Here is a 13,128-nt window from a genome sequence, read left to right on the forward strand (position 1 = left end):
CCAGCCTGGGTAACATGAGTGAAACTCCGTCTCAAAAAAAAAAAAGTATTTCTACCTCTTTTTTGGAAGTGTTTGGAATTAATTCTTTTAAAAAATATTTGATAGAATTCACCAGTGAAGCCTTCTATCCCAGGCTTCTTTTGCTTGGAAGGTTTTTTATTACTGATTCAATCTTTTTACCCTTTATAGTTCTATTCATATTTTTTATTTCTTCGAGTCAGTTTTGGTGGTCTATGCATTGCTAGAGATTTGTCCATTTCACCTAGGCTATCTAATTTGTTGGCATACTACTGCTCATAGTATTCTTTTATAATCCTTTTTATTTCTGTAACGTCAATAGTAATGTCTCTACTTTTATTTTTGATTTTAGCAATTCTTTTTGCTAAAAGCTAGATTGGCTAAAGTCTATCAGTTTTATTGATGTTTTTAATAACCGAATTTTAGTTTCATTTGTTTTGTTTTTTTATATTCTCCATTTTGTTTATCATCAGTCTATCTCTTTCTTTCTTCTACTAGCTTAGGGTTTAGTTTCCCTTTCTTTTTCTGGTTCCTTAAGATGTAGAGTTAGGTTGTTTATTTGAGATTTTTCTTCTTTTTAAATGTAGGTGTCAATAGCTATAAATTTTCCTCAGACCTTTGCTTTTTCCATGTTTTTGTATGTTATATTTTTGTTTTCATTCATCTCAAAGTATTTTTTAATTTTCCTGCAGTTTGTTCTTTGATCTATTTGTTGCTTAAGAGTATGTTGTTTAACTTACACATATTTTGAACTTTTCAGTTTACTTTATAATACTGATTTCTATACATATATTTTGAACTTTTCAGTTTGCCTTATAATACTGATTTCTGGATTCATTCCATTGTTTTTGGACAAGACACTCTGTATGATTTGTCTTTTTAAATTTTCAAGACTTCTTTTGTTGCATAACATATGTTCTGTCCTGGAGAATGTTCCCTGTGTACTTGGGAAGACTGTTTGCTGTTGTTGGGTGGAGTGTTTTATAGATGTTACATCTAGGTGGTGTGTAATGTTCAAGTTCTTTATTTTCTTATTCTTTTCTCTAGTTGTTTTACCCATTATTCAAGTGGTGTATCGAAGTCTCCAACTATTATCATAGAGTGTTTGTTTCTCAGTTCTGTTAAATTTTGCTTATTATATTTTAGTTCTGTCTTGTTAGGTGTGTAGATGTTTATAATTCTTACCTCTTCTTAATGATTTGACCCCTTTATCAATATATATCAATAAGTCTTTTTGGATTTTGTGAAATTATGTTGAAAGTTGTTCCCTTGGTTATTTATAGATAACAGTTGGAGACATTGGAAGACTCTTTAAGATTCGTATTGGTCATACCAACTCTGGACAGTCCCCTTCCTGGCACTGCAAGGAGGTAAGGATATATCAATACTTTCCCATTCTTTGCAAAATCCTCTGCATATTTCCCTCAGGAGTCAACTCATCATGCCTATAATGAGTTGATGGAGTCCTCTACCTTTTTAGCCAGTGCTTTCGTTAAGGCAGAAGTATCATGTATCCTTAATAATTAATTAATTCTTAATTGATTGAGGGAGGCACCTTAACTAAGCAATCCTTTCACCTCTTTGCAAAGAAAAAAAAATGCCTTGGACTCTGGATAAACTCATATATCTTCTTTGATGTAGTTGCACTACTGATAAAAAGATGACTAGCTGTATGTTATTTGCTTCAGAAATCTTGTAAAGATAGACCACTGTGTTGATGAAACAATAGTCTACTAGTAGACTTGAATGCCAGCTCTGAAATTTAGTCTATTTATGCTAAGCAAGAAAATGCCCCTTGAGTATTTTTAAGATTGAAAAAAGGCTTAAATTTTCTACATTGTTCAGCATGGAAAATCCTACTTATTACCATGATTGTCAGTAAATGCAGCTCTTCAACACTGGAAATCATAGAGCTTGTCATCCATTTTTGTGTATGGTATTTACATCTTCTGTCATTTCTAACTAAATGCTCTTTAAACAAGTTCTCAAAATGTGAAAACCATCGACTCATTCCTGATATTCTTGGCAAACTTGCTCTTCTTGAGTTTTCACATGTGGAAAAATTAATGAAAAATTCATAGAAGATGAGTAATTACTTGAAAACATTAAAAATTCCATTAGCAGGAATATATAGTTGTTCATACCATCTTCTTTATGTTTAAGTTACAAAGGATTCTGAAAGCAGAATGAAAAAATAAAACTTACCTTATGAAAATACAGAATGTGAAATACTCTTTTATGCTATATAGAGCTTTTGAAGTATGATATTCAAATTTATTCTTAAGTGATCATATATGACACTAATATCTTTTTTCCTCCCTCTCAGTAAGGTAAACTAAGATATGAAAATTATCATTAATCCTCCTGCTATTTCATTTGATTGATAGCCAATAAACAAGATTACATTCATTATGAAATTGGAATGCTGAGACGATCATTAGAGAATTAGAAAGATTTTGTATTATACAGGAATGATATAAAATCAGGCTGAAAATTTTTATTATCTTTCTCTCTATGGCAAGTATTCTTTCACTGCAAGGGAACTTTGCCTAAGGTTTACTTTGCTCTTGTTGAGCACCTGTGAAGAAGAGAGATAGTCTTGATTGAAACTTTCACTCTGAGTGTACAGATGCCCTTATCCAGCTTATCCATTTTGTGAAATTAAGATGCTAGATAATGGCGTGAAAATTTTCTTTTCAATTTTTATAATACAGTTTAGAAGTTCAAAATTTGAAATTTTAAGTAATCCAACTTGTATGGGGATTTGAACAGAATCACTGATTCCATAATGGCAACAATAATACATTTCTGTAAAATAACCGCATTGCTTTAAGAGCCTTAATCTTGATTTTTTTTCAAATATAGTTAGGGAGCATTATAAAATAAAAAGCTCAAAATGTTGGGTTATTTTCTGCTTCTCAAATGATCAGCTTTGGGCCTTAATTAAAATAATAAAATCAGACCGTCTTGGCAGTAGTAACCTTGCAAACAATATTCTCACTGGTTCTCAGGAAGCCTTTCTAAAAGTGATATTACATTGTATCAGAATCACACTTGCTATGCATTTTATAAATGTGAATTCCTGAACCTGTCTGAGACCTACAAAACTTAGTAGGATCAGATACTGAAAATCTGCCTTTCTTTCCTTTTTGAGACAGAGTCTCCATCTGTTGCCCAGGCTGGAGTCTAGTGGCATGATCATGGCTCATTTTAGCCTTGACTTCCCAGGTTCAAGCGATCCTCCCACCTCAGCTTCCCAAGTGGCTGGGACTATATAGGCAGGTACCACTGTGCCTGGGTAATTTTTTATTTTTTCTAGAAATGGAGTCTTGCCATGTTGCCCTGGTTGGTCTCAAACTCCTGGGCTCAAGCAATCTGCCTGCCTTGGGCCCACAAAGTGCTGGGATTACAGGTGTGAGCCACTGTGCCTGGCTGAAAATCTGCCTTTTTAAGAAAGTGATTTTAAAATCATTAAAGTTGAAAATTTCTGATTTAAGGCATTTTCGAAAGGGTAAGATTAATTTAATAGTTAAAATAACATCTCAATGAAGCTTTTAAAAGAATAATAGTACTCTATCAGGAAAGGCTAGATTTTAATATCAGAAAACATAATTTTTACTTTTTGATGATTTTTCATATTTTTCAGTTTTTACCAGAATTTATTAACATTCTTGTTTGACTCCAGGATAAATGGATTAGGTGATCATATAAATCATTAGTTTTTGAATTTTGTTCATTGCTAAGGATCAAGGGGGGAACCATGTTAGTTTGACTCTGTAGTGTATGAAATCTAACCTTATACTAATATTTATAAAATCACTTTAAGCCAAAAAATTAATTTCTAAGAAGTTGAAACAGGGAAATTATATATTTCTAAAAATGTAAACATCTCTTTCCAAACAGGAAAATATTAATGACATAAGATTTGGGAAGAAATTGCCATGTTTGATATAAACATTACAAAATAGAGACACTGGAAATAGAAAAATTTATCTGGGTGCACTGGTGTGTGCCTGTAGTCCCAGCTACTCAGGTAGCTGAGGCGTGAGGATCACTTCAGCCTAGAAGTTGGAGACCAGACTGGGCAACATATCAAGACTGTCTTTAATAAATAAATAGAAATAGGAAGATTTTTAGATAGAGAAAAGAAATGCCATTGTACTTGAGATGGCAGTAAAAAAAGAAATTAGCACTGTCAAATTATCAACAATTTCTCATATTTAAAAAAATGTTCTCTGAGCTAAGTGGCAGTGTTGAACAAAAACTTGACATTTTGATAAAGCATTCCTACATTTTTGAAAGTAATATTATTGTTATTATAGATACACTTGCATAATATGAATTCTGGAAAACAGTTTTATGTACCTGTTCAGCGATGGTTGGCACGAGATCAAGAGGATGGGGAAATCTGTCGAGAATTTCCTCTTTTAAGTAAAGGACAACCCATCCTTCCAGGTAGGAAAGGGCTAACTCCAGGCAGCACAGATAAAACTTGTTTGCCTAAATGCTGAGGGACAGAGAACCAATAAACACATGTTGAGTGAATGAATGATTAAGGACTGCTGGTTTCTTATCACTTACCTCTCTGATGTGGCAGCTGCATCTAAATGTTTTTAGTTGTTTCACATGCTGGCATCCAGGAATATGTTCTTGTCAACAGTTCGCCCTGTAGGAAGGTCAGCGGAAATGCTTCTTAATCAAAACAAGGAAATTAATTCTTAGGAGATCATGAGAAAATTGAATGTCAAATGAAGTTACTCCAGGGCTAAGAAAGGCAAGTCAATGTATACTTTTCCCACCGTGCTCTACCTCATTTTTGAAAATTTATCTATTTGATTAGGAAATAAAAACGTGACTGTTAATGACTTTCCAAAAGCAGAGATGTGTTCAAGCCCTGTGGAAATTTATAGCTGAGAATGGGCTCTTGTTTTACTCAGGGTTAGGTAGTCACTGCTGCCCAACAAGAATTCAGGGTGACTGTCCGTAAGAACCATTTGCTCTTGGGTTTGCTGGCCTCTGCCTTGGAGGAGAATGGGATAAGGACATAGGAGTTTATTAAATGGACAGTTAGCAAAAAACAGATTTTTTTCCTCCAATCCAGACTATGTTCTATTAAAAATGTGATCTTTTAATTATCTAAATAAATAAATAATATTGAGTTTTATCTGACATTAGGCTTAGATACATCCTGTGTAATTTTTTTGAGAGAACATAGACTGGTAAAACATTTGCACAGGTTGTTGATTCCTTTGTGGTTTTAAATCGGTGTGATCACTCTTCTTAAATTTCTGAAGTTAACGTATTTTTGAAAAGGCATGAATAGCCCTATTTACTGAAAAGTGAAGCATGAGCATTGTTCTCACCATTCATAAGTATTTTTTTCACCATTTATAAGCATTGCTATGCTATTCTTCCTCATCAACCCACACGTTTCGCCAGAGGAGATGTTCTCCAGGGGCCTTATTCCTACCCATTGTTAGTAATGATGCAGAGGTCACGTTTTGCTGCTGCTTTCCTAAAATTTTAACAGAATTTTAACTGTTAAAATTCTGCTCAAAAGGCACACTCTGCAAATACATTCTGATTCTACTTGTCTTTTGTGTAGTGCTTGACCCTTATGGTTTATTAATAAACATTTTTCTTTTCAGTTTCAGGCCATGGCTTGGTATTCTAAACATACCCTATCATATGCTATCTATAAACCTGATAACCCTTTAGTTATCTAGGTCAGTGGAGCTATAGCAAATGATGATTGGCCCTTGCCATATTTTTATCTAAAACTCTAGCTAAGATTGATGATGTGTCTGAAATTATATCATTACAAACAAGTAACACCCTTCACTGGAGATAGACACGTGAGTTCTAGGTGGTACAAATAACAACAGCTGGGTTAATGTCTTTTTTTTTTTTTGCTATATTTTGTTCTTTTAGGTTGATAAAAACTCATGGTAGTTATTTGTCATTTAAAACAACAGTAACTCTAAAAGTTTTTGCCCAGTTTACCAGTATATCATCATGTATACCTGAAAAAAATTTGTTGTAATTATGAAATTATTTTCCTGCAAAGGATAAAGGTTCCTAAGAAAAAAACCAAAGGTGGGTTTGCAGGCTATGTGAGCTACTATTAAAAAAATTTTATTTTTAATTGTGATAATTAACACAAACATTAAATTTACTACCTTAAACATTTTTAAGTGTATAGTTCACTTATGTTAAGTGTATTCACACTGTTACGCAACATACCTTTAGAACTTCTGCATCTTACAAAGCTGAAACTCTATATCCATTAAATACTAATTCCCCTCAATCCCTGCCCCATCGTACTTCTCTCAGCCCTTGGCAACCGCATTTCTACTTTCTGTTTCTGTAATTTTAACTACTTTAGATACATCATATGAGTGTAAGCATACAGTATTTGTCCTTTTGCGATTGGGTTCTTTTACTTAACGTAATGTCCTTGAGGTTCATCTATGGTATAGCATGTTAACAGAATTTTTTATTCCTTTTAAGACAGCATATTACTCCATCATAGGTATATACCACAATTTCTTTATCCATTCATCTGATGATGGACATTAGGCTTGCTTCCACCTTCTACCTATTATGAATAATGTTGTAGTGAACATGGGTGTGCAAATTTAAATATCTCTTTGAGATTCTACTTTCAACTCTTTTGGGTACATATCTAGAAATGGAGTTGCTGAATTATATGGTAATTCAATTTTTAATTTTTTGAGGAATGTCTATACCTTTTTCTATAGTGGTTGCACAATTTTACATCCCACAAGGGTTCCAATTTCTCTGCATTCTCTCCAACACTTGTTTTTTCTTCTATTAATACTGGCCATCCTAATGGGTGTGAAGTAGTTTTTCATTGTGGTTTTCATTTGCATTTTTGTAATAATTAGTGATACTGAATTTTTGTAGACTTGTTAGCCATTTGTATCTATTCTTTGGAGAATTGTCTATTTAAGCTCTTTGCCTAATTTTAAATTGAATTGTCTCTTTTTTCATTTGCTGTTGTTTAGGTGAAGGAGATCCTTATTTTTTCGGGATATTAACCTCTTATCAGATATATGATTTGGAAATATTTTTTGCAACTCCATAGGTTGCCTGTTTACACTAATGATTGTTGCCTTCACTGTGCAGAAGTTTTTAAGTTTAATGTAGCTCCATTTGTTTATGTTTGTTTTTGTTGCATGTGATTTTGTATACTAACAAAGAATAATACAAAATATTGAAGAAATAATTGCCAAATTTTATATTCTGAAGGTTTTCTCTTAAATTTTTTTCTAGGAGTTTTATGGATTTAGATTTTTATGGTTAGGCCTTTAATCTATTTTTAGTTAATATCTGTATACGACGTAAGATAAAAACTCAACTTTATTTTATTTTATTTTTTGCATGTGGATATCTAGTTTAGTCAACACCATTTATTGAAGAGAGCGTCTTTCTCCTTGACAAGAGGTCTTGGCACCCTTGTCAAAATCAATTGACTGTATAATCGAGGATTTATTTCTGAGTTCTCTATTCTGTTCTATGTCTGTCTGTCTTTATCCCAGTACCACACTGCCTTTAATACTGTTGCTTTGTCGTTTGTATTGAAATCAAGAAGTGTGAGGCTTATAACTTTGATTGTTTCAAAATTGTTTTGACTATTCAGGGGTCTCTTGGCAATCTATACGAATTTTTGTTTTTTTCCCTATTTTTGTAAAAATTGCTGTAGAGATTTTGATAGGGACTGCATTTAATCTGTAGATTGCTTTGATTAATGTAGGCATTTTAACAATATCAAGTCTTCTAATCCACAAACATGAGGTGTCTTTCCATTTATTTGTATTTTGTTTAATTTCTTTTAACAATGTTTTGTAGTTTCCATTGTACATACCTTTTGCTGCCTTGGTTTAGTATTAAGTACACTATTTTATTGTTTTTGGAGCTATTGTAAATGCAGTTGTTTTCTTAATTTCTTTTTGTATTATTCTTTGTTAGTATATAGCAATGCAGCTGCTTTTTGAGTGTTGATTCTGTTGTTTTAACTGTTTTTTTTTTGTGTGTGTATGGAACCTTTTAGAGTTTTTTGCATATATAACCTGCAAACAGAGATAATCTTGCTTGTTCTCTTCCAAGTTGGATATCTTTTATTTGTTTTTCTTGTTTTAATTGGTATAGCAAGAACGTTCAGTCATATGTTGAATAGAAATGATGAGAGTGGGCATCCTTGTCTTTTTCATGATCTTAGAGGAAAAGCTTTTTGTCTTTCATCAATGAGTATTGTGTTAACTGTGAGCTTTTTATATGTTGCCATTATTATGTTGAGATAGTTTCCTTCTATTCCTAGTTTGTTGAGAGTTTTCATCAAGGAAGGATGTTGGATTATAATAATGCTTTTTCTATATCAATGAAGTTTTGTGTATTGTGGCATATTGCATTGATTGATTTTCATATGTGGAACCATCCCTTCTATATCCAGGTATAAATGCAACTTGGTCACACTGTATGTGCTAGGGGTAGGGGAGGAGCTTAGGCATGTAAAATGCCATGAATTTTCCTACTGGCTTCGATGAGGCTCTTTTTGTCTTTGGGCTTCCCTGGATGCAGGAACCTCTTAGCCAATTTCTAGGGTTCTCACAAAGGCAAATATTCCAAGCATTGTTGTTATGACAGTGCCTCTGTGGGCAAATATGGGTCTAGGGATTTGTTTTGCATCATCTTGCTAATGTCCTATGGGAACTTTTAATGAAACAGCTATTTTTGTATTTCAGTTTACCCAGTTGAATCCTGGCCAGATATGTCAGTTAATTAAGAAAACTTCAGTTCATTTCTGTTATATATTTGTCCTTTAAGTTCTTATATGGAAAATAAAAGAATACCTCTGATTAGAATAGCACAAAGGTGATAGACTGCTGTTACTCTGATTCCCCTCCTCTTGTTTTCTCTCTCCAATTTTAGCAAAGTCACTTGGTTTTTATAAAAGGAAAAATGAAATTTTGGAAAAATAATAGGAAAGGCTAGGCATGGTGGTTTCCACTTGTAATCCCAGCACTTTGTGGGGCTGAGGCAGGTGGGTCTCTTGAGTCCAGGAGTTCCAGACCAGCCTGGGAAACATGGTGAAACCCCATCTCTTTTAAAATATATACATATAATTATATAATATCATTATGTACATATAATAATAGATAATATTATACAATATATAATTATATATTTTTATATATAAAAATGTTACTTTTTAATACTTTTCATATTATATATAAAAACATTTTAATATATAATATATATTATTATATATGCATAATGATATTATATAATATATATATAAATAAGCTGGGCAGTAGGATGCAGTGAGCCATGATTGTTCCATTGCATTCTAGCCTGGGTAACAGAGCCCGACCCTGTATCCAAAAAAATAAAAAGAAGGAAAAAATGAAAACGAATGGAGAAAACTTATTAATCTTTAGAAAAGGATTGTCAAATTAACCATCCCAGAAAGTAAATAAAATTTACCTCAATAATTCCTACTTATAAACCTTCTGCATGAGCCGAGGAGGGAATGGAATATGAGGGAATATCAACTGATGTGAAAATCCAGAGGATGGAGCTGGTGTGGGAGGGCAGGACTGTTTTTGAATTCATAGAACTCTTGAATCAGAATCTTTTTCTCTCTTCTTTTGGTACTTCATGTGCATGAGTATTAGGTATTTGTTATTATCCTATAGGTCCCAGCTCATTTTAAAAAAAAATATTTTTCCCTGTTGTTAGAGTAGATGGTTTCTATTTACAGTATCAATCTTCAAGTTCATTTGTGCTTTCCTCTGTTCTCTCCAGTCTGCTCTTGAGCCTGTTCAGTGAGTTTTAAAATATGTTTATGATCCTTTTTTTTTTTCAGTTCTAAAATTTCTATTTAGTTCTTCAAATTTTCCATTTCTTTGCAGGGATTTTCTATTTCTCTATTGGTTTTAAGAGTGTTCATGATTGTTTGTAGTAATATTGGTATCCTAACTGCTTTAAAATCTTTGCCAGGTAATCAGTACCCATGTCATCTCAATGGTGACGTCTCCATTCTCTTTTCCTATGTGAGTTGATATTTTTCTTATTTTTAATATTCTAAGCATTCATATTATATCCTTGGAATTTTACATATTATTATATGAGACACCAGTTCTTATTTAAATCCTAAGGAGAATGTTGATATTTTGTTTTAGTATACAGTTGGCTACTGGTTAATTTCAGGTCATAAATTCTAACCTGTCTTATGTGGGCTGTGGTTCCAATGTTAGTTCAGTTTTTAAAGCCTCTACAGTTTCTTGGATCTTTCTTTTGGTTCTTGGCTTATAAAACTGAGGTTTTAATTATCCTGTTATGCTGTGTACTTCTATGGTCTTCCTGTTTGGAAGGAAGACCCCATTGGAGCCCAGTTCTACCAAACAGAAGAGAAAGTTCTCTCCTTCAGAATGTTGGCTTCCATGTGCTCTTCTTCCCAGGCACAGGGATGTAAGAAAATAGAGAAATGCAAGGAAGAAAATGGTAGCATGTCTGCATCTTCTCTTCTCTATATGTGAGGAGTTCCCTTTCCTGCCTCCTGAACCAGAACTGGAGGGCTTTTACCAAGCCCCCATATCTGAGGTCCAGTGTCTATTTCCAGGTCTCTGGTGCATTGAATCCAGGCTGGGGGGCTGTGGAGGAGGAGAAATGGTAAACTCACAGTTGCTTGATGTTACTTTAAATTTTGGTCTTCTTCCCCACCTCTCCTGCTGCTGTTCACTTTTTGATCTCCATATAGCTGTTCTATGCATTCTGTCAAAGTTTTATAGCTGCATTCAGTAGGAGAAACTGGATGGTGTGGGTTACTCCATGTTATCTGGAGCTAGAACTCTTGGTTGGATTTCTGTACAGTAGTCCCCTGTTATCCAGGGATTTTGCTTTCCTTGGCCTGAGTCCCTGAAAGTCAATTGGTGTCCAAAATTAATAAATGCAAAATTCCAGAAACAGGCAATTTATCATAAATTTTAAGTTGTGTGCCATTCTGTGTGTAATGAAATCTTCTACTGTCCTGCTCCATCCTGCCTTGATGTGAATCACCCCTTTGTCTAGTGAATCCACACTGTGTATGCTCTCTGCCTGTGCGTCACTTAGTAGCCATCTTGGTTGTTATATCAACTGTCGCAGTATCATAGTGCTTGTGTTCAGGTAACCTGTATTTTACTGAATAATGGCCTCAAATTGCAAGAACAGTGATGCTGGCAATTTGGATATTTCAAAGAGAAGCCGTGAAGTACTATCTTTAAGGGAAAAGGTGAAAGTTCTTGACTTAACATGGAAAGAAAAAAAAAAGTATGTCACATTTGGTAAGATTTGTGGTAAGAACAAAGTTTTTGTTTTTTTGAACATTAGATTGTTATAATTAATCAATTTTATTGTTATTGTTAATGTCTTATGGTGCCTAATTCATAAACTAAACTTTATTATAGGTATGTATATATAGGGAAAACATACTGTATATAGAATTTGTTACTACCTGTGGTTTCTGACATCCACTGGGGGTCTTGGAACTTGTCTACAATGGGTAAGAGGAGACTTCTGTACTTAATTTTCTGTTATATGAGTAATGCTTGGCACTTAAAGTTTTTTTTCTTATGTTGTCAGTGACAATATATGAAGTGACTGTGGCAACAGGTGAGCTATGGAATGCTGGAACAACAGCAAACGTCTACATTTCTGTCCATGGAGAAAAGGGAGATACGGGATCCAGACAACTATTTAGATCGAAGAGCACCTTCAATTTTTTAAGAGGACAAGTAAGCAAAATGCCCTTTCATTTAAAAAAGATTAATCGTGGTAAAAACACATAAGATAAGATTTACCATTGTAACTATTTTAAGAGCATTTTAAGTGCACAGTTAAGTAATGTTAAGTATATTCACATGGCTGTGCAATGAATCATCAGAATTTTTTTCATCTTCCAAAATTGGTAATCTAATAATTAACAACTCCCCATTTCTCCTTCCCTTCAGTCCCTAGTAACCACCATTCTACTTTCTATTTCTGTATATTTACTTCTGATACCTCATGTAAGGGAAGTAATATACTAATTGTCTTTTGTGACTGGCTTATTTCACTTAGCATAACGTCCTCAAGATTCATTTGTGTTAAAGCAATGTAACAGGATTTCCTTTCTTTTTAAGGCTAAATAATACTCCATTGTGTGTAATCAAACAAATTACATTTTGTTTATTATTTCATCCATTAATGGACATTTGGGATGCCTCCACCTCTTGGCTATTGTGAATAATACTGTTGCATACATGGGTGTGCAAATATCTCTTTGGGGTCTTTTCAATTATTTTTGATATATGTTTAGAAGTGGGATTGCAGAATCATATCGTAGTTTGTTTTTATTTTTTTTTATTTTATTTATTTATTTTTTATTTTTTGAAAAAAAGAAAGAGAAAGAGAAAGGGGGAGAGAGAACAGGAGTCTTGCTCTATTGCCCAGGCTGGAATGCAATCTAAAAATAGGTATTAAAAAATCTGTTATGCCGATAATTGTGCTTAACAGCGGAGACAGGAAGGAATAAGGGAAGAAAATAACAAAGAAACAGCCAACCAATATTTCATTTAAGCCTGTGAAATGCTATGCAAATGCTGAAGAGTGATTTACTTCCAATTATGTGGTCACTTTCAAAATAGGTATAATATGATACTGAGAAAAATGTATGTTCTGTAGACCTGGGGTGAAGAATTCTATAAATATTCACTGAGATTACATGTTCCAGGTCTGAGTTCAAATCATAGATGTCCCTGTTAATTTTCTATCTCATTGATCCGTCGAATATTAACAATGTGGTGTCAAAGTCTCCCGCTATTATTGTGCGGGAGTCCAAGTCTCTTCATAAGTCATTAAGAACTTGTCCTATGTGTCTGGGTTGTTAATATCTGTGTTCCTATATTGGGTGCATATATATTTATGATAATTGACTCCTGTTGTTGCATTGATCCTTTTACCATTATATAATGTCCTTCTTTGTTTCTTTTAGTCTTTGTTTCTATTAAAGTCTATTTCGTCAGAAAGTTACAACTCCTGTTTTCTTTTTCTTTTTTTTTTTTTCCA

General features: G+C 33.5%; 1 protein-coding gene across 1 annotated transcript in view; it reads left to right on the forward strand.

Moving 5' to 3' along the window:
* RP1 (RP1 axonemal microtubule associated) overlaps positions 1-13,128 on the forward strand; it is a 262,671-nt gene that overhangs the window by 35,257 nt on the left and 214,286 nt on the right. Inside the window, exons 5-7 of the mRNA XM_037739712.1 lie at positions 1,302-1,388; positions 4,341-4,473; positions 11,665-11,816. Of these exons, the coding sequence (XP_037595640.1) occupies positions 1,302-1,388; positions 4,341-4,473; positions 11,665-11,816 (372 nt within the window). The remainder of the gene's footprint in view (positions 1-1,301; positions 1,389-4,340; positions 4,474-11,664; positions 11,817-13,128) is intronic.

This window comes from Cebus imitator, unplaced genomic scaffold (genome assembly GCF_001604975.1).
Source record: "Cebus imitator isolate Cc_AM_T3 unplaced genomic scaffold, Cebus_imitator-1.0 Scaffold73, whole genome shotgun sequence".
Classification (NCBI taxonomy): Eukaryota; Metazoa; Chordata; class Mammalia; order Primates; family Cebidae; genus Cebus; species Cebus imitator.